The 22,495-nt window shown below is 44.6% G+C and overlaps 1 protein-coding gene across 1 annotated transcript in view; it reads right to left on the reverse strand.

The window, feature by feature from the left end:
- Positions 1–2,163: 2,163 nt before the first annotated feature.
- LOC124788745 (knirps-related protein-like) overlaps positions 2,164–22,495 on the reverse strand; it is a 172,363-nt gene continuing 152,031 nt past the window's right edge. Inside the window, exons 3-5 of the mRNA XM_047256027.1 lie at positions 9,161–9,636; positions 5,503–5,584; positions 2,164–5,331 (exon numbers count right to left, since the gene is read on the reverse strand). Coding sequence (XP_047111983.1) covers positions 5,131–5,331; positions 5,503–5,584; positions 9,161–9,636 — 759 coding nt within the window. The 3' untranslated portion in view covers positions 2,164–5,130. The remainder of the gene's footprint in view (positions 5,332–5,502; positions 5,585–9,160; positions 9,637–22,495) is intronic.

Here is a 22,495-nt window from a genome sequence, read left to right on the forward strand (position 1 = left end):
CTAAAACCAGTGAGGGAAGTGACTACAACAAGATTATTCGAGTTAGTCTGTAGAGCCTATGAGACTGGATATAAAGCATGAGACTTCCGAAAACATATCATCTACAAAATCTCGAAGGTAGCAAGAGCAAACAAGTGCGAGAACTATCGCATAGTTAGCTTAACAGCTCATGCTTCCAATTTGCTGACAGCAGTAATATACAGCAAAATGGAAAATAAAATTGAAGATCTGTTAGTTGAAGATTTGTTTGAGTTTAGAAAACATAAACGTGTCAGAGAGGCAGTTCTAACGCTGCGATTGATAATGGAAGTAATACGTAAAAGATCACCTCGAAAAAACGGTACGATAATGAAAATGGTGCAAGATGTTCGAAATTCTCAGAAAAATAGGTATAATCTGTAGGGAGAGACAGGTAATATACAATATGTACAAATACCAAGAAGTAAAATTAAGAAGGGATAATCGGGAACGATATAGGGAGTAAAACAGAGCACCAGTCCTTCACCTGTAATCCTCCGTACGTACATCGAAGAAGCAATCACAAAGTAAAACAAGAGTTCAGGAATGGGAATAAAATTAAGAAAATGGTTCAAATGGCTCTGAGCACTATGGGACTTAGCTGCTGTGGTCATCAGTCCCCTAGAACTTAGAACTACTTAAACCTAACTAACTTAAGGACACCACACACATCCATGCCCGAGGCAGGATTCGAACCTGCGACCGTAGCGGTCACGCGGCTCCGGACTGTAGCGCCTAGAACCGCACGGCCACTCCGGCCGGCTAAAATTAAGAGTGTAATGTATCACTGACAGATTCAATGATGTCATTCCTCTCCTCAGTGAAAGTGAAGAACATTACAGGAGCAGTTCGATAGAGTGAACAGTTTCATTAATGTAAGATATGAACTGAGGGTAGACCAAAGAGAGACGAAAGTTGAGCAGAGTAGCAGAAACGATATAAGCGATAAACTTAACATTGTGTACCACGAATTATACGAAGTGAAGGAATTCTACTCTCTTGGAAACAAGATAACATAGACGGATGCAGCAAGGAGGACATAAATAGCAGACTTACACAGGTAAAGACGGCATTTCTGGCCAAAAGACAACAACCAGGATCAAACATAGATTTTATTTTGAGCAAGATATTTCTGAGGATATTTGTTTGGAGCACAGCATTGTATTGTAGTGTATCATGCGCTGTATAAAAACCACACAAGGAAAGTATCCAAGCGTTTGGAATGTGGTGTATACAAGGATGTTGAAAATTAGATGCACTGATAAGATAAGCTTCCTGAAGTAGAAAGGAAGTTATTTCTTTATGTCTTACCACAAGCTCTATTATCCTGTCCCTTCTTCTTTTCATTGTCTTTCATATATATATATATATATATATATATATATATATATATATATATATATATATATATATATATATGTGTGGAAGACATATGTATATATGGAAGACAATGAAAAGAAGAAGGGACAGGATAATAGAGCTTGTGGTAAGACATAAAGAAATAACTTCCTTTCTACTTCAGGAAGCTGTAGATGATAAAAACTGAAGTAGTTCTATTACGTATCTGTATGTTGTTTCTGTTCAAAAGCATATATCTGTCGTGGTTGCGATAGCAAAATCAAACCGCCACTTTCTGAATTTATAGCTAAGAATTCTTGAATCCGCTGGAGGCCAAATGATGTAATTCATTCTTTTCATTTTTTCGGTTTCCATTTGCCAGTTGTAGAACTTAAGATTTATTTTACCATAAATGTATAGCGTTATTGTAAAGGTAGGTTTATTCACCTTAATTTTGTGTCTTGGACGTAAACTTCCGCAGCTTTCGACATTGAGTCATCTTCCTGTGTTCTGGACAACGGTTAGAAACTGAAAGTGTTTCGTGGATTAGCCTTTCTTCCAGATGGGTGGTATTTTAGTTTGGTATGTAAGCTTATGTAGTGTTAAAAATTCTAGAAGATTTGCGCTGTGAGTCAGTGACTGCCTCCCGTTAGAGTTTCTGTAAACTACTGTTCACCGTACTAAAGCTGGAATAGTCGATGTCCTTTAAGACTGCTGTGAAATAGTTTATGACAAACAAGGCACCGTGTGTTCAAAATCTGTACAATGTTACCAAGATACACATCAAAAATGAAAATGAAAAACCAGTTTTAAGCACGAATAACATTTTATTGTGAAACAATACTTTTGTTGATTACTGGCCTTATTTTGATACGTTGGAGCTCCAACAGTGAAAGTGGACGTAAATGTTTCCCAAGGAACAGTGCACGAAGTGCGTATATCAGTACGCTATGAAACTCATCTGCTCCATTGAATTACTTAAATAATAACAAAATACATAATATTTTACAAAAAAGCAAACAAGATACTAAAGAATATGCAACAAAAGTAAGTATTTACAATTCTCTTAACACACATGAAATCGAGTAATATTATCATACAAAAATATATGCCTCCGGTAAAGAACATGCGGTAGTAAGCCTAAAAAAATTCCTTTAAGGAGGCTTCAGTTTTCGTTGTAAAAAAAATCAGTATAGAATATCTGCTAATTCGAGTTTTTGTAATGCTGATAAATACTAAAAGAAGCAGACAACGTAATCTATTTAATAAAAAAAACTGGCCATTTAAAGCGTTCCTTCAATTAGGAAGGAATAAACATCTGCAGAGTCGAGTTTTCACTATTTCACTCAAGGAAACCTTAACAGAGAGTATCTGTAGCTACTGAAATAAAGCAGATTCACAAGGAATTTCGTAATCCCCGTTTGGATACGCAAATAAAGCGCGTTCGTAGCTATCGCTGCCAATTATCGGCATATATCTTGCACTCCTTGGCAGGCCCCGTTTTCCAGTGCCACAAGCGCTGTATGCTATAGGTTTGGTAATCCTGATCGCCAGCAAGATGAGTACGTCGTTACCAGAGATCCATTATGCAAATGAATGTGATGCTTTCCTAATGAACTGAGCTGTACGAAAGTGTATCATGTCTTCATTAAAAGGAATTGAGATGATATTAACAGCTAGGTATGGCCTCCCTGTTCCGGGTCATTACCGGTCCAATAAGAGTGAGCCACTCAAGGCGTTAATTTAAAATGGCAAGCGTGATAAATTCGGTCCTTTAAAATACATTAGCTTTAGTCAATTTCATTTTCTCAGTTGCTTCGTAAATTAACCTCGCGATAGGAGATTGCTTTTCAGCACTGCCCATTAAAGAAGTATTAGTGGTAGGTGAGGGCACTCCGTAATGAACTGCGCATGAAATTGAAAACAGGCATCCCCTTGGACACGGCGACGAGACTAGCCATTCAGTCCTAATCGTGTCCTCACGATTTCCGTCTGTCAAGCATTTGGTCTCCCCAAAGTAGCTGCCTTCGGCCTAGTTATTGCTGATGCGAATTACTTCATAGAAATCTCAAAACAGAGCTTCGCAGTACCCTATCAGCTTATCTATGGCGTTAAGGTACTGGAAGCACTTGGAGGTGCGTAAGACGCAGTACGTAGTTATTTCGTTTACTTCGCTAGTGCAATGTAAGAACAGCCCGTACGAGATGCTGTTTCGGAATTCTGAAAGATGTCTGGAATAAAGTCTTCTGTGAAATGGGAGAACAGAAGATACCTGCAGTCCTGCATCAAGTGGTGCTTTCTATCATTAACGTAAGATGGCACCTAGTTGGTAAACTTATGGTGTCTTTCGCTGGGGCATTTCACATATTCTGAGCATCGACAGATATGCGCACATCGTGCATCTTCAAGTTTTACCTGTGAAATGATTGCTCAAACGACATTTCGGTTGCGCAGCTATAATCATTTTCTTGTTTCAACTGCAGCTACGGCTGCGAAATGTTTACACCTCTCTTTATTCAGAGAGTGGATTCAGATAATATTCAAACACTTTGCAGTTGAAACTTCAGGGGGAGAATAGAACTGGATGCAGCTGGAGTTTCGTACTTACAAGATAAGCATTGAAAGACGGTGTAAATCCGCACATATGTAACAACATACAAAATAATCAATGATCAGGTCGAGAGAACAGGTAAATGTGTAGAAGTCATTGTTTCATTCTAAGACGTCTGCACACAAAACTACTGAATGAACTTTTCCCCAGCATAACATTCTCCCCGTGATCCACTAATGACAGTTTGGGAGCTGCAGCTACTCAACTGTCTTCACTAGGTGTACATCAGTCTACTCCTCTTATCGACACAAAATATTTGGCAGTACTAGGGATGGATCTCGCATCCTCTATGGTACTGTCAGTTCAGATATGGAAGCACACTTGCATAAAAATATGTAAACTAGTATCAGGCCGTTCCTCAAATTGTTACATGCCGTCAGTTTATTTTTTTTACTGCAGCAGAAAATGAACCAGTTTCTTCCAGCCCGAGTGCACTATCATTACGAGTTTATTGCGAACGAATATTCCACAACTAATCCTTAGCCGCAGTTGAATACAAGTAGACCGCTGCAGATATGAGCCTGCGTAGCGTTAGACACTCAAGTGGTCTTCGGCAGTCATCTTGTTGGTGAGGTCGAGAGGAGCCGACTGACGATCCCAAAATAACTCCTTCACCGTGACTGCGGACAGACAGAGGAGGCAAATCCAACCCCTGCAGATATAATTTCACGTAGTGTCAGACGGTCAGGGGAAATCGGTCACCCTCTTTTTGGGAAGATCGAGAGGCGTTGGTCGATCACCCTGAAAGAATTCCTTGATGGTAGCTGAGAAGAAGCAGGCGAGGCAATCCAATCGCTCCCAATGTGAGTTCATGTGGTGTCGGACAGGTCAAATGGCTCTCAGCCAAACTGGGATACTTCAGCCACCCTCTTGCTGGTGAGGCCGAGAGGCGTTACCGTTCAACTCGAAACAATTCATTAATCGTAGTTTAGGACAAGCAGCGGAGGCAGTCCAACCGCTGCCAATACGAGTTCACCTGGTGTCGGTCTGTCAAGTGGACCTCAGCCAAACTGGGGGACTTCGGTACCCCTCTTGTTGGTGAGATCGCGAGGCGTTGGTCGATCACCCCGAAACAATTCCTTAGCCCAGTTGAGGACAAGCAGAGGAGGTGGTTCAACCGTTGCTTATATGAGTTCATCTGGTGTAGGAAGGTCAAGTGGGCCTCAGCCAAACTGGGGGACTTCGGCCGCCCTCTTGTTGGTGAGGTCGAGAGGCGTCGACCGACCGTCCCGTCGCTGGCGGTCGGCGGCGTCGGTGCTGTCGAGCGCCTCGTCGCAGTCGCCGGCCGCCGAGGGCGGCGAGGTGGGTGCGGAATCGGAGCAGCACTTGGGGCGGCCGCGCACCGACAGGTCGATGGGCTGGTCCTGCTCGACGGCGACGCCGGCCAGTGCGGGGCTGCACAGCAGCAGGTCGCCGCCCAGCACCAGCAGCCCGCCGCCGCCCCCGGGCGCGCCGACGCCGGCGCCGTTGACGGGTGTGCGCGCCGCCAGGCTGGGGTACAGGAAGCGCGCCTGCGGGGGCGGCGCCGGCTGCAGCTGCGGCGATCCGTGCGGGGGCGCCGCCGGCCCGTGGTACAGCGGCGGTGGCCGCGGGCCCCCGTGCAGTCGTGACATGAGCCTGTGCACACACACAAGGTTGCCCTTCAGTTTCAGAAAACACAGTATAACAGGACGGAAGTCACTGTCATTGTTCGCAACTTGTAGTGAAGTGAACACACAATGTCTGGCACATTACAACGAATCGGGGTATCCAAACGTCGATCGATGAATATCGGTACTTTACCATGAGGTGATAAACGTCATGGAATAGCGATATGCACGTTATTTGTACTCCTGTGACTCATGTGAAAAAAGGTTTCCGAAGTGATTATGACCGCACGATGGAATTAAGAGACTCTGAACGCGGAATGGTAGTTGGACCTAGACACATGGGACATCTAGTTTCGGAAATCGTTTTCAATTTAATATTCCGAGATTCACATTGTCAGGAGTGTGCCGAGAGTACCATATTTCAGACGTTACTTCTCACCGTTGACAACGCAGCAGCTGACAGCCTTCACTTAACTATCGAGAGCAGCGGCGTTTGCGTAGAGTTGTCAGTGCTAACAGACAATAAACACTTCGTGAAATAACCGCAGAAATCAATGTGAGACGTAAGACGAAAGTACCCGTTGGGACAGTGCGGAGAAATCTGGCGTTACTGGGCTGCGGCTAACAGCAAACACGTTTTTCACCTGCGGCAATTATTTTTTGCTATGATAAATACTAAGATACGCAGTTCATTTGTAGTCCACGTCAACTATAGGTCACCCTACAACCAGCTGATACGAACAGTACTAAGGACAGAAGAAGATGGGGTATCCCTCATCGCAAACGACTATGCTTAGTGAATCACTGTGAGAGTTCAAACCAATCTTTAAGATGTCGACTGCCTTACTTTTTGTCTCTAAAAGAACCAATTTTTTGTATGTGTAAATGACAATTATTTGTGATTCATTAGGACTTTATTGACGATAAAATGTTGTCTTTTGATGTAACAGACCTCAGCCAATAACTGCTTTTCATTTCTATGTATAATAACGTTAATTTCATTATTCTTTATTTATTTTTTCTGTTTTCTTCCTCAAAAGAAATGAAATATATACATACAAACACGATCTTCAGTACTTTCCACACCATACTAAAAGTTGCCTTATTTTGCGATACAATATCTGCTAATCTATATATAAATTAAAGTAGCAATATGTATGTATGTATGTCCAGGATCTCCTTAAATACCTCTGGATCGATTTCAACCTCATGTGGCACAGAAACAGAAAGCTTTACAAGTAGCAGCACTGTGTGATTTATAACTTCATAGCTCTAACACGAGCATAAATATGTGGTAAAAAGTGTTTTTATCAGCCCCTGCCATACAGGCTATCCTGCACAACATTAGTAGGGAGGTAAATGGCATGATAGCATGAACAGACAGAGCTGAGTCAGAGGAGATGGGCAGCCAAAGGGGGAGGAGGAGAGGGACCGAGTCAGGGAGAAGGCAGAAGAGGAGGATGAGATGAAGAGGGGAAGGAGGAGGTGGACAAAGAGAAAGGGATTGGACGAGTTGGATGGCAAGGGTGGGCAAGATTTAATGTTTAAGAACAGAGGGTGTATCAGGTGGTAGGGAGATGGAGCAGGAGTAGATGAATAGTGAGAGGCCGCGCAGGATTAGCCGAGCGGTGTAAGGCGCTGCAGTCGTGGACTGTGCGGCTAGTCCCGGCGGAGGTTTGAGTCCTCCCTCCGGCATGGGTGTGTGTGTTTGTCCTTAGGACAATTTGGGTTAAGTAGTGTGTAAGGTTAGGGACTGATGACCTTAGCAGTTAAGTCCCATAAGATTTCACACACACAATAGTGAGAGGTGGGAGAAAAAAAGAGTAGAGAGAGTGGGAGTAGAAGTTGAGTAGAGAGGGGGAAGGAGAAGATGAGCTAGGGGTGTGGAGGAGCTTGGTATACTGTGACAGTGGGGAGGAATAGCAGTGATGGACAAACAGAGAGGAGCAGGAGGCAGTGAACAGCGAGAGAGGAGGTGTAGGAAGAGATGGACTGGAGAATGTGGAGAGGGTGATGCATACAAGAAGGAGGATGAGGAGACGGACAGAGAGAGATACAGGAATAGATGGACAAAGAGAGAGGTGAGGAGAGAGAGGTATAGGCGCATGTGGAAGGTAGGAAATCGGCAGGTGGAAAAGGAAGCGATTGTAGGAACGCAGCTGAAAGACAAAGACACAGAGAGTTATGAAGAGGCAGTTCGAATGCCATCAAGTTGTAAGGAGGTCATATGAAAGATGAAATACATAAATACCTGGACAAAGCCGGGGTATTCAGCTAGTATCGTATTAGACAAAAGTGACTTGTTTGTGTAATTCACTGTAATGAATTCGGACATAATATTGCCACGCATTTGGAAGATAGCAGTAGTTTACAGATATATTTTTTTCATCATGTGGATTCCACTGGAACCATTGTGCTCAACGAGTGTAAAGCAATCCAAAACAAGAAGTCAGCAATCAGTCACTACTCAATCTGCCAGTCTGTTCTTTATTGCAGATCTAGATTTCAGCTACAGAATAGATGTTGCCATGTGATATGTGATATATGAAACACAGAGGTACCATGTTTGTATTTATTATGTTTCTAGCACATTATAGCTATTCTGTAGCTGAGATCTACATGTATAATACTATGTGCTGAGTTGCGACTGACTGCTGGCTTCCTTCCTGTTTCTGTATTTTTTTCTTCTATGCATTTTCAATCCCTCTGAAGCTCACACAAGATCGATAATTCCCGCCGATTTTTGAATTGAAATATGTCAAAAACTTCTGATGAAAACAAAAAGCAGCGAGCTCGAACTACTCCTATGAACATTTAGCGTTTACTGTGCAACTGGAGGAAGTCAGACTCTGCGAGACAAATAGCAAGAAACGTGTGCTTCCCTAAACACAGCTTGATGACCATCACTCTGTAGATCTTCCGGAGTGCCAAAGGCACTTCTTTCAGTACGAAAAAAATCTAATGGTTCAAATGGCTCTGGGCACTATGGGACTTAACTACTGTGGTCATCAGTCCCCTAGAACTTAGAACTACTTAAACCTAACTAACCTAAGGACATCACACACATCCATGCCCGAGGCAGGATTCGAACCTGCGACCGTAGTGGTCACGCGGTTCCAGACCGTAGCGCCTATAACCGCACGGCCACTCCGGCCGGCTCAGTACGAAAAAATGGCTCTGAGCACTATGGGACTCAACTGCTGAGGTCATGAGTCCCCTAGAACTTAGAACTAGTTAAACCTAACTAACCTAAGGACATCACAAACATCCATGCCCGAGGCAGGATTCGAACCTGCGACCGTAGCGGTCTTGCGGTTCCAGACTGCAGCGCCTTTAACCGCACGGCCACTTCGGCCGGCACTCAGTACGAAAAGTAGAATATTCCGGAGTAAGTGGAAGTACACCTTCTCTGTGAGGCGTTTTGTGAGAAGCACAGGAATATCTTGTACAAGATTACGTTCAGTATGAAAATCGTGCTCTCTGGACTTACGTTCGTAAAATCCTATTGATCTCAGAGGTCATCTCCGGCAATTTGTACCCACAATCCAGAATTTAGCTGTATTGACTGAAGAGTTAGGAGTGCCTGGGCTTCGAGAATACGTACCCTGCAGTGATGGCGGCGGTCTCGTCGTCAACGGAGGACGCGCCCGAGGAGTCGTCGGAGCTACTGGACTCGAGTTTGCGGCGCTTGGGCAGCGGAGACGACGGCAGCACGGGAAAGGCTCCGTTGAGCCCGGCGAAGAAGGAGGGCGGGTAGAGGCCGGGTGGCGCGCCGCCGAACAGTGACGCCGCCCCCAGGGGCAGCCCGCCGCCGCCCATGCCGCCCCCGTCCTGCCCGTTCTGCTGCTGCTGCTGGTGTTGCTGTTGCTGCTGCTGCTGCTCTTGCAGCAGACAGTGAATCTTGAACCAGTTGGAGCGCCGGCCGTAGCGGGAGCCGCTCTTGGACATGCCGACCTCGATGCACTTCTTGAGGCGGCACGCCTTGCAGGACGTCCGATTCTTCTTGTCGATAATACACTCGTTGTTGTTTTTGCATTCCGAAATCGAGTTCATATTGTTGTAGGTTCTCCCGAAGAATGACTGAAAGCAAGCACAAAGTATACGGCGTTATAAAAAAAAACTAATTTGGTTACGTAAACAGTAAGTCTACTGTCTACAGTTTCGACTACCAATTAGCCTTAATAACATCAATTACAATGTTACGTAAGCCTGTAACAGGTCAGCTTTTCAGTCTTTATGTGTTACCTGCCACCGACGCATTTTCGCACATTGCTGCATAATTGGGTCAAGCTCATGATCCGATTCCACCCGTCTGCTTCGACCCATGGCGTCCTGTGTGACGTCACCAGTTGGCGGCGTGTCACGAGAGGCATTCAGTAAGTAACGCGGCACTTTTTTTCTAGGCCAGTTTCGGTTGAAAAAATGAGGAATTACACTACTGGCCATTGAAATTGCTACACCACGAAGATGACGTGCTACAGACGCGAAATTTAACCGACAGGAAGAATATGCTGTGATATGCAAATGATTAGCTTTTCAGAGCATTCACACAAGGTTGGCGCCGGTGGCGACACCTACAACGTGTTGACATGAGGAAAGTTTCCAACCGATTTCTCATACACAAACAGCACTTGACCGGCGTTGCCCGGTGAAACGTTGTTTTGATGCCTCGTGTAAGGAGGAGAAATGCGTACCATCACGTTTCCGACTTTGATAAAGGTCGGATTGTAGCCTATCGCGATTGCGGTTCATCGTATCGCGACATTGCTGCTCGCGTTCGTCGAGATCCAATGACTGTTAGCAGAATATGGAATCTGTGGGTTCAGGAGGGAGGGGGGGGGGGGGTTGAAGGACAAGTAACTAGAACGATAATTTTCTTAGAGGAAGTGGGCAAAATTATTGTCGTAATTGGTAGTAGATAAGGTAGTTATTTACCTCCCGAAACTCATCGCTACCCACGCAGGTTACTGGACATAAGTGGTATACCACTGAATAAGAAAATTATTAATTAACAACTGAATCCTTCTAATCAAGATTGTCAGTAAATTTACAACGTATTAAATTTCATGGCAGTAGTTGTATCGTGATAAGTAAAGAGTAGCAAAAATCCTTAAATTGATGTTTTTAAACTGGGAATCGATGGAGCTGAGACGAAAACTCTTGACAAAAATAATTTGTATGTGTAACCTCCTGTCGCAATTGAAATATCATAACTATCATTAACTTCACAGCTTTCACGTTGAGTTATGATTTCAGTATATTGCTAATACAATATATATAATTTTGGGCCGCGATGGGCTTGTAGCTGATAATGCAGTCATATCTCTCAAAAATGCCGCTGGTCAGACAGGTAGGCATCATTTACAAAATACACACTGGCTACTAGACCACTATTTTATATTGAAAACGAAATTTTTAACATTGTACCAGACTTGGAACGCTGTGTATCTGTCAATAAACAAGTAATTGAATTAGATTAGAAATAATATTTATTTTATATCTGTACGTAAGTGTTACGGTAGATTACACACTGTAAACGAACTGACAGTCGATTACGGATCAGCGTTCAAGATAGATAACCCAGAGACAAATCTGTGCCATATTCAGTCGCCGATCCTGGTGATAATGCCTAAGTGTTCCTGGCCTTAGAAATACACTCAAGTATCCATATTGACAATAAGCAGCAATACATTGTATCTTCTTTTATAACAAGTGATAAATATTTTTTTCTTTCTTTTGTGATCTTGTATTTCTAAACTGGCTGAGTATAGGATAGGGGCAGTCTGCTTTGTTTTATCCTAGGAAACTACGGAAAATTTCATTTGTTATTGTAGCTAGGATACAATTGCAAGCACTCCGACATATCTAAGTGATAAAATCTTTTAGTAGCTATAAAGCATTGGTGAATAAAGTTGGGAATACTTTTAGCAAAACGTCACTGGATGACGTAAACCAACTTAATCGACATAGTATCAAGGGCTTATACTCCAGTTTTAAGTAGGTGTTAATACAATGAGAAAGCTTATCACTGAAACAACATGGAATTACTTCGTAAGGAATAAATAATTTGTGTGGTTTTCAGATTTCGTTATTCGTATCGCCATAGAATTGGTTACTGTCACACACTTCCCTCTAACTACCGACTTCTTGAAGAAATAAGTAACAAAACACAAAGATACAGGTACACATTTTACCATTAAAGACATTTTACTGTGACTCGCCACAACAAGTACGAGGATTATAAAGTGTGGGTAGATAAAATACGAAACGATGTCTTTTTAGAGGCCTTACAAAGGTTTTCTCCAGGTACTGTACATTTTTTGTGTGGCTGGAGGATTGCTGAAAATAATGATTGGACATTTCTACTCAAACAAAAGTATCCCTGAAGGGGCGCGGATCTTACAGAAATTGTGCTCGACAGCACAATTTCAGAGCAATTAGAACGGGAAAGGGACAAACAAAGTATTGCATAAGAGAAAAGATGCGGATACAGCAGTCACAAGAGCATGAGCGCTCAAGGTAAACACGATAGCAAAGAAATCTGTACTAGCTTTTTCTCTCATAGCTAAGGCACATCCTGCTCGCTGAAATGAATGTTGATGAGGTGAGTCCTGGAGAACATTTGTTCACCAGCTATTATAATGTCGTAATGTGCATGGCCCGTGTAAGGTAAGGTTCCTGTATCTCCCTCATTTACATAGCTCGAACCATGATAGAAATATACGTCTACTATGAAGAGTTAAGCATCGTAATTATTACGCAAGATCTCTTTATTGAGAAACACCTACCGACTACGTACACTGAAGTTAAGTGAAACATTTGGATAACGAAGTGATCGAATGTGGAGACTTATACTTCGACTTCATCGTATCGTGCGTAATTGCTGTGTCTTCAAAACTCAAGTAACTGCAGTGTGATTTATGTACTGGTAGCGGTAAACTCTGTGGATGAGTACACGTAAAGCTGAGGTTAAACTTGGCTGTTTCCTTTGTGCTTTAAGAGAAGAGCTTGTCTATTTGACCTTTTCCAGTCTACGTCTTTAATAAACATATCTAGAGAAACTTCTCTGAGGCACACAAATTTATAGCAAAGGTGTTTGGTATTTGCAATTTAGAGTATCGCTTTAACAATGCTACTGAATATCTGAACTGTTATGTCAAGGAAGCAATGAAGCAGAAATAATGTGTCATAATATTTTTAATATGGTGCATACCGCTTACGGGTGTCAATATATTTATTGGCTGTGAGTGCAGTTTTGACGGTCTGTCATTTTCGAAGACACACATCAAATGTCGTTGCACAGATTAGCATATTACAAGCGAACGAAAATGGCCGAACCCTATTTCGTGGAGCCAATGACAACGGATACCTGTACTGATTTGTTTTTCAGTTAAATCACAAATAACTTTGTAATTCAACTGCTAAGCGAAACAATACATGTGGCAGATTTCAGAGATCATATTTTCCCATTCGCGTGTACTAGTTGTTGCTGTGGTCCTGAAATCAAATTCGGCGATAATCAATGAAAAGTTTATTGACTTATGTGGATATGTTATAAGCGCTGCTCAACTTTTAAAATAGTCTGAATAATGGTCGCCAGCCTAGCTATGATTCGCAAGAATTCATTCTCAGTCTATTTCCGAAGACAAAAACCATATAGCAGCCTAACTACAGTGTATTCATAAATATTCCGCTAAGTATCAAAACAGCGCTACAAACTAATTCCTTGCTACTTCCACTGAACTCTTCACAAAGTCTAGCAGTTCAAAGCTACGTAGGTTGTGGGAAACACCAGAATTACAACATTTCCAACTTGGACGGAAAAAAAATGCACACAACTGGTTTGAATCAGCCGTATCGAGTCCATGTCTTTCACTAAACAGCGCCAATCCTACCCATCATGTGCAATGCTAAAAAACAAAAGTCGCGTAAAGAACTGGGAAACGACTGATCATAATTTCAAGCCTACGCACGGGAAACACTTGCGAAGACTTGTCAGCTTTCTGTACTGCCGAAATAACTTTATCGATAACTTTGGATATGTAGCCCCCCCCCCCCCCGGCAAACTTCAAAATTGTTTAAACATTTACATCTTTCATCCAAACGACCTCATGAGCAACAAGAAGACACTGCCTTTCGATATTCCTTTCTCTCTCTCACGACACTGCTTCGGAAATTTCTCCATCCTGTTAGAACTACTAGACATGTATCCCACCTGAAAAGTGCTGGAGACCAGGCCTACTTGATCTTGTGGGAAAGTCTCGAGCCTACAGGCTAGCCCCATAGGCTCCATCCCCAACAATAACAATTATATCCCTCCACTCTAGCACACTTTATGTTGATCACGGTTAAACGAACTCATCAGCTCCCCGATACCGAATAAGACAGGACACCGCCTCTTCGGTCCCTAATAATATATAGGATGTCCCAGCCAGCCAGCCAGATCAAAATAAAAGAAAATCATTAGTGTTACTAAGTTCCAAGTTTAATAATTGTCCTTTATAATGAACTCGGAATTATATGTTACATCACTGGGATTATTTGGAAAGACAGATGTTTTAATCCCTGTTCGGTCGTTCTGATCACGTTTTTCTGTCATTTCACTAAACCAGTGGAAGTGGGTGTCGTTGACGAGAAAGTCATACTTTTTTTCGACGTTCCTCCATGAACATTTATAACATTACTAACTGACAAACCCGCCATTGCCCAGGCATCCATTTTGTCAATTTTGTGTTAGAAACGAAGCCTTGCATGTTCTTCCGACTAGGTGTGAGATGATCCTGAAGCTGTGTACGATTGGTTAACGTCTCTTTGACAACGGCTCTTCACAGCTGTATGGACGGCTTTTGTTTCTTCCTACGGGCGTTTGCGCTTCGCAGTTGAAAGCTGTCAAAAACGCTGCCGGGTGTGAAGGATTTCCTTCAGTTGGCTCGACTCTAGGAGCTCTTACTACAGACATCATCCCGCTTCCCAGATCTCCTGAAGATGGACGCTGACTATTGATATTGCACCACAGACACAGTCCCTTTGACTGTTCAGAGATGTCACTAATCCCGCCCAAAAATGGGGGTCCGACAGCCGATCAGTTCCAGTCTTCCACCAGGAAGGAGGTACGCGGCTTGTTTTCTGTAGTTGAACCATGCCTAGACGGTCAATATCGCGATTCGATCGCGACCGCATTGTTACTTTGAGCTAGGAAGGGCTCTCAACAAAGGAAGTGTTCAGGTGTCTCGGAGTGAACCAAAGCGATGTTGTTCGGACATGGAGGAGATACCGAGAGACAGGAACTGTCGATGATATGCCTTGCTCAGCCCGCCCAAGGGCTACTACTGCAGTGGATGATCGCTACCTACGGATTATGGCTCGGAGGAATCTTGACAGCAAGGCCACCATGTTGAATAATGCTTTTCGTGCAGCCACAGGATGTCGTGTTACGATTCAAACTGTGCGAAATAGGTAACATGAGGCGCAACTTCACTCCCGACGTCCATGACGAGGTCCATATTTCCAACCTGGTGACCATGCAGAGCGGTACAGATGGGCCCAGCAACATGCCGAATGGACCGCTCAGGATTGACATCATGTTCTCTTCACCGATGCGTTTCGTAAATGCCTTCAACCAGACAATCGTCGGAGACGTGTTTGGAGGCAACCCAGTGAGGCTGAACGCCTTAGACACACTGTCCATAGAGTGCAAGGTGGAGGTTCCCTGCTGTTTTGGGGTTGCATTATGTTGGGTCGTCGTACGCCGCTGGTGGTTATGGAAGGCGCCGTTACAGCTGTACGACACGTGAATGCCATCATGCGACCGATAGTGCAACCATATCGGCAGCTTATTGGCGAGGCATTCGTCTTCATGGACGACAATTCGCGCTCCCACCATGCACATGTTATGAATGACTTCCGTCAGGATAACGACATCGCTCGACTAGAGTGGCCAGCATGTTCTCCGGACATGAACCCTGTAGAACATGCCTGGGATAGATTGAAAAGGGTTGTTTATGAACGACATGACCCAATAACTACTCTGTGGGATCTACGTCGAAACGCCGTTGAGGATTGGGGCAATCTGGACCTATGGCGCCTTGATGAACTTGTGGATAGTATGCCACGATGAATACAGGCATCATCAATGCAAGAGGGCGTGCTATTGGGTATTAGAGGTACCGGCCTGTACAGCAATGTGGACGACCACCTCTGAAAGTCTCGCTGTATGGTGGTACAACATGCGATGTGTGGTTTTCATGAGCAATAAAAAGGGCGGATATGATGTTTATGCTGACCTCTATTCCAGTTTTCTGTACAAGTTCCGGAACTCTCGGAACCGAGGTGATGCAAAACTTTTTTGATGTGTGTAGTAAAGAACGAATGTATTAACTTTATACGTGATGCGATATTTTTTCACGCATCTCAGTGTTTGGAAATTTGTGGTAAGGTCTTATGGGACCAAACTGCTGAGGTCATCGGTCCCTAGGCTTACGAACTACTTAATCTAACTTAAACTAACTTACGCTAAGGACGACACACACACCCATGCCCGAGGGAGGAGTCGAACCTCCGACGGAGCGAGCCGCGCTGGCCGTGACAAGGCTAGCCCGCGCGGCTTTCAGTGTTTATCACGGCATGTCTCTTGAACTATGTGTCGTACAATAATATATTTGTGTAGGTAGATCGAACTGCATATGTGAATACTGTCTGGGAATACGTTGTGAAAAGAGGTAGTAGCAAAGAAGTAACAAATTTAAAGGTCATGCATAATGCGGCAGGTTTTCACGCATCTCAGTGTTTATGATGTCATATCTCCTGACCTACGTGTAGTGCCATTACATAATTTTGTACATGTGTTTAGGAGCATATGTCGATACTGTGTGCAAAATTTATTGCAAGTAGAGTTAATAGCACAGAAGTAATAAATCTGAACGTTATGCATGATGCCACATATGATGTTTCTTAACCCCACAGCGGTTGTTGCCTGACAGTAAGGAATGTGAGTATCAGTTTTGGCTGAAACCTGTTCAGTGGTTTTAGGAGGAGATGTCGAAAAAAAAAATACACAAACATAAGAGGAGTGGCAGGAAATAATCCGGACTCATGCTCTAGCTCTTTACTGAAAGAAACTTACACAACTGAAATGTTGTCCCTTTCAATGCAGTTCTCTCCTCGGTTCCTACACTGCTCCACACGAATTTTGCACTTTTAGAATCAGTGCTGCTAGTCATTTTATGTCATGCTGTTGTGGAGGTTCGTCGCTTTTTCCATCACTGCATCCACGGACTCGAACCTCGTACCTTCCAGAGCAGACTTCAGTTTTGGGAAGAGAAAGAAGTCGCATGGTCCTCGGTCAGGTGAAAACGGTGGATGGTCCATCACTGCAATGCTGTTTCTCCTAAAAGTCTCTTCACAGGCATCGCGTTATTGACCGACACGTTGCCCTAACGAAGAATCTATTAACGACTCTTCCACAGATTTGGTCACACACGTTCACAGAGGGTCTTCAGAACAGTTCCGTAATAAGCTTGACTGACCTTCAGGCACCCAATCAATGTAGATAATCCCTCCGATATAGAAGAAAATAATCAGCATTTCTTTGAATTTTGATTTGTTCATGCGCGCTTTCTTCTTCCTAGGGGTCTCCGGTACATGGATTGTCGCTTAGTCTCTGTATCGTACTTGAACATCCATGTTTAATCACACGCAATTACTTTCCCATGGTAGTCGCGGTCATTTACAATTTTTTCAAGTGTGTCGGCACAGCAGTCCACTCGATGTTGCTTTTGCTCGTTTGTAAGAATTCTTGGCATCACTTCAGTACAGTCCTTTGTCGTGCCCATATCATCGTGCAAAATCTGTCTAACATTTCCTTATCTATGTAAGCAAGTTCCGAATTTGCTCGAATGCTCAGGCGGCGGTCTTCAGGAACAATTCTACTGACCTTCTCCCTATTCTCAACTAGTTTCCAAGTGGAAGGACGGACTGATTTCGGACCGTCTTGAGCGTCATTCCTACAGTCACTGAACGTCTTAAGCCACTCTAAAACTTGCGTACGAGATAGACACTCATACCATAAACTTGGCCGTGAGGGGTAGCTTCGCGGTCTATGGCGCCTTGCCACGGTTCGCGCGACTCTACCAATCGAGGTTTCCAGTCCTTCCTCGGGCATGTATGTGTGTGTTGTCCTTACCGTAAGTTAGTTTAAGTTGGATTAAGTAGTGTGTAAGCCTAGGGACCAATGACCTCAGCAGTTTGGTCCCATTGTAACTTAACACAAATTTCCAGTTTCCATAAACTTCTGTGGCGGGTTTTCCAAGTTTTGTGAGGAATTTGATGTTAACACGTTATTTCACTTTAGAACGTAGCGTAACACCGACAGAGCTCAAACACAAGACCTGTTTCTAAGAAGGCTCTCAGCTAGACCAATCACCAGAGCAGCGTGAAATTCTGTATGCATGTCAGGGACAGTACCGAGGTTATTCTCCCCCATTCTTCTCTTTGTCATCGACGAAGCCGGAAATGCACACAGCAACCAGTCCAGTTTCTTTATTGCCACACCTCGAATATACATACGTAGATACATCTACTTTTGTGATATGTATGGATTACGGTTTGTTCTTAAGTACGAGGGTTGTTTTTTAAGTAAGGGCCGTTCGCGCGTATAGTCCCGTAGTTCGCGCGGACGCCGCAACAAGCCACCGTGCCACTTGCCGGCATCCTTCCCGTTCACACTGATGCAAGTTGCAGCTCTGTAGCTGACGAGTACGCATCACTGTGCTACTTTATAATGTTTACGATTATTGAATTGCGTGTGAGATACGGGCAGTGATACGTTTTTTGACCGCGAGAAGCCTATCAGCTGCAGAAATTCATCGTCAGTTAACAGAAGTTTATGGCTTGAATGAAATGAGTGAAGGTAAAGTGGGTCAATGGGTTAGAGAGTTTAAAAATGGCCGTCAAAACGTCCATGACGGAGAACGCTTAGGCTGGCCCTCTGTGATCACTGATGATTTGGTGGCTGCAGTCGAAACAAAGATTCGTGAGAACAGAAGATTCACAATTTCCACTCTTTCTTTGGAATTTCCACAAGTTTCAAGATCGGTTTTGTACAAAATTGTGTCTGAAAACCTAAACTTCAAGAAACTGTGTTCTCGGTGGGTACACAGACTCCTCACAGAGGACCACAAAGGAAAGAGATTTGCTACTTCATTGGACTTTTTGATTCGTTACAAGGAAGAAGGGGATGAAATGTTGAGTCAAATTGTCACTGGAGATGAAACATGGAAGTTATTTCTTGACGTCTTAACATGGGTATCACTCCCGAAAGCAAGCGACAAACGATGGAATGGCGACACACTACCTCACCCGTCAAGATCAAAGCCAAAAAGACGCTGTCAAAGCGCAAGATTATGGCAACTGTGTTCTGGGACCGGCGCAGTATTTTGCTAGTGGACTTTATGCCACGAGGAACGACAATCAACTCAGATGCCTACTGTGCAACTCTAAAGAAGCTCCGCAGATGAAGTGAAAGCGGCATAAACTCTTGGCTGTCGGAGCAGGCGGCCGAATTATTTGAAGAGGGAATTAAAAACTTAGTTGTACGGTATGACAAGTGCTTAAATAAACAAGGCAACTATGTAGAAAAATAGGTAAAAGTGTGTAGAATCAGAAAATAAAAGTTTTTTTACAAAAGTATTTGTATCTTCTTTTAAAAATAAAAACGGCCCTTACTTTAAAAACAACCCTCGTACGTTGGCGTGCATATGTTCCTGGCAAGTAAAACTTCCATTTGGAAAATTATACAATGTGCAAACGCGGAGTCCCGGGCGAGGGGACTCAGTGGTTAGCACACTGGACTCGCATTGGAGAGGACGACGGTTCAATCCTGCGTCCGGCCATCCTGATTTAGGTTCTCCGTGATTTCCCTAAATCGCTCCTGGCAAATGCCGGAATGATTCCTTTGAAAGGGCACGGCTGACTTCCTTCCCCGTCCTTCCCATGACCTTCGGGAGGACGACGGTTCAATCCCGCGTCCGGCCATCCTGATTTAGATTTTCCTTGATTTCCCTAAACCGCTCCAGGCAAATGCCGGGATGGTTCCTTTGAAAGGGCACGGCCGACTTCCTTCCTCGTCCTTCCATATTCCGATGAGACCGATGACCTCACTGTCTGGTCTCCTCCCCCAAACTACCCAACCCAACCCCCAATAGCAAACGCGACGCTGTCAACTCCAGTTAAACGCTCCTATTAGTGAACCGACTTTGAGAGTGGCCAATTTCCAGCATTCACAATGAAAGCGCTCCTGCAAGGTACCTGTCTAATGCCTTTCGTACTGTACAACGTATACGGCTTTAGCTATGGACAACGCGGGCCCCCATACTCGGGAAGACATTCCGGCGTGCGGGACGTAATTTTCCGCCGTTGCGCCGGCTGGAAGGAAACCTGCTGCCCACGTGCGCCACACAATGTGGCGAGACCGAGGAGAAATGTCGGCGAGGCACGCAGAATATCACACGCACTCCGAGGCCACGGGAATGCCGGCGCTGTGCTCCGGTTAAATAGCTGAGCCACTTGTCGTCGCCGTCTCGAGTCCTTTGCGCAACTGCGTACGCGAGCCAAGTGGAGCTGGCCGGCTCCGGTCGTACAGCGCCGCTGCTGCCGTCGCCGGCGCCTTTCCTTTGATGCGGTGGTTGCTCCCGAAGAAGACGGCCGGCGTTACGTCAGCGGTCCCCGCAGAGGCTCGTCCCGTGCTGCGGCGCGGTGTGGCGTGCCGCCTCGTCCCTCGCGGGAAAGTGAAGCGAGCGGGTCAGCTCGGCCGGGCGCGCGGTCGCTCGGCCCGGCCGCTGCGTGTGAAAGTGTGGGAACCGGCGCGGCGCGGCTCCACCTGCTGCTGCAGCGGCCGCCCAATCGCCGCCGTCTCTTCCTGCTCGGCAGCCCCGCCAAGCCGCTCTCGGTGCGACGCCGGCGTCGTAAAAGCTCACTGGCCGCGACTTCTCACGTTACGTCGCTACTCGGTTCGTAGCCAGATGCCGTTCCATTGATAGACAGCTCTCGAAAAGCTGCTGACACGGTCATTTCGTTCGTGCCACCGAGCTTCCGTGCGTCGTGTGGGAACGCACTCATATCCGCGGTAGCAATCTGCACTCTTGGCGAGGAGAAATGTGCGAGAAAAACGTACTACTCTGCGCATTCATTACTGTTCATTCTAAATAAACGTCGCCAGCGTCGCTTTGACCCAAGAGAGAGGTATACATATGAGGGTGGTTTGAAAAGTTCTCGGAATCACCACGAGAAGTCAGCGCTAGCGCAACGAGTTGCTCACGTGATATTCAGTGGACTGTTGCCTGTAAACACGTGCCACGTCAGTGCTCTTGGAAGCGAGGCCCACGAGAAAGACAGGCCGCGGCGCGTACGTCACGAAGGTAGTCCTGAACTCGCTCGCTCCCTCAGCTCAGCAGACAAAACGCGTTTCTAAACCTGTTAACTCGCAGCTGGGTGTGTATGTAATAGCGAGAATTACATCTTCCACTGGAATCTGCTATTATGAAGTTTTACTGATTAACAGTACTACAGCGAAATTTAATTTAAGGTCAATACTCGATATAAATGGTATAACCGCTTGTTTACAGCATTTAGTATCTTCTGCTTAACATTACTAATTACATGCTGGAAGTGGTGCCTTATGCAACTGATAATCATTTTAGCATGGTTTTATTTTACAGTACAGCCGTAACAAATTATAAATAGGCCCATGGACTTCCCATCATCATAGGACTAATAACAGTAAGATTCCACAATAGCGGATTCCAGTAGAAGATTGAGTTTTCGTTTGTATGGACACGCCTAGTTATGAGTTAACAGGTGTAGAAACGTAGTTTGTCTGCTGATTTGAACGTACGAGCGAGCGCAGGACTACCTTCGTGACGTACGCGCCGCGGCCCGTCTTTCTCGTAGGCCTCGTCTTGGAAGTGAGCTATGGCGGTGACGTGGCTCTGTTGTTCCCGCGTAGGTATTTGCGAAGAAGGAAAAAATCGAGATTCGAGCAGTCCGATTTCCAGAATACACTGGGGGACTGCTTCATATTCAACTGTTGCCAAGCATACAAATGAAATAAATTTTGTCGGGAGAGCTTAAATGATGATCCGCGTAGTGGTCGACTAAGATGTGTCACTAATCCAGAAATCATTGCAAAAGCGCACAAAATGGTCACGGAGGATCGCCGATTGAAAGAGCGTGATATTGCTCACTCTTACCAGACGTCAACTGGAAGGGTGCATCACATTTTAACTGAAGAATTATAAATGAAAAAATTATCTGCAAGATGGGTGCCGCGACTCTAGACGCGCGCCCGCATACGTGTGCCGTCGCCATGACAAAATAACACGAACTAAGGTATGAATTGTTGTCACATCCGCCTTATTCACCTGGCATGGCTCCATCAGATTTCCATCTCTTCTCAAAACTGAAAATTTTTCTTGGTGGACGAAGATTCACTTCAAACGAAGAATTGATAGCCGGAGTCGACATTTATTTTGCAGGCTTGGAGTTGGGATCAAGGCACCAGAACATCGTTAGACCAAGTGTAGTAATCTACAACGAGACTGCATTGAAAAATAAAAAAGTTTCCGAGAACTTTTCAAACCACCCTCGTAATAATCCACTCTCACAAATCAGAAGCCCTCAAGCAAAAAGGTACCGAGAAAGGTCCTGAGGGAGGTCCCGATATCCGACCAGTGGACCGGAATATATACACACTTCAGTCAACATAGAGAAGAATTACGTGATAAATTCAATAAACAGTCTAATGAGTATAGAACATGGACTGAGAGTAAATCGAAGAAATACGCAAGTAACGAGAAGCAGCAGAAATGAGAACGGCGAGAAACTTAACATCAGGATTTGTGATCACGAAGTAGGTGAAGTTAAGGAATTCTGCTACCTAGGCAGC

This window comes from Schistocerca piceifrons, chromosome 3 (genome assembly GCF_021461385.2).
Source record: "Schistocerca piceifrons isolate TAMUIC-IGC-003096 chromosome 3, iqSchPice1.1, whole genome shotgun sequence".
NCBI classification, from domain to species: Eukaryota; Metazoa; Arthropoda; class Insecta; order Orthoptera; family Acrididae; genus Schistocerca; species Schistocerca piceifrons.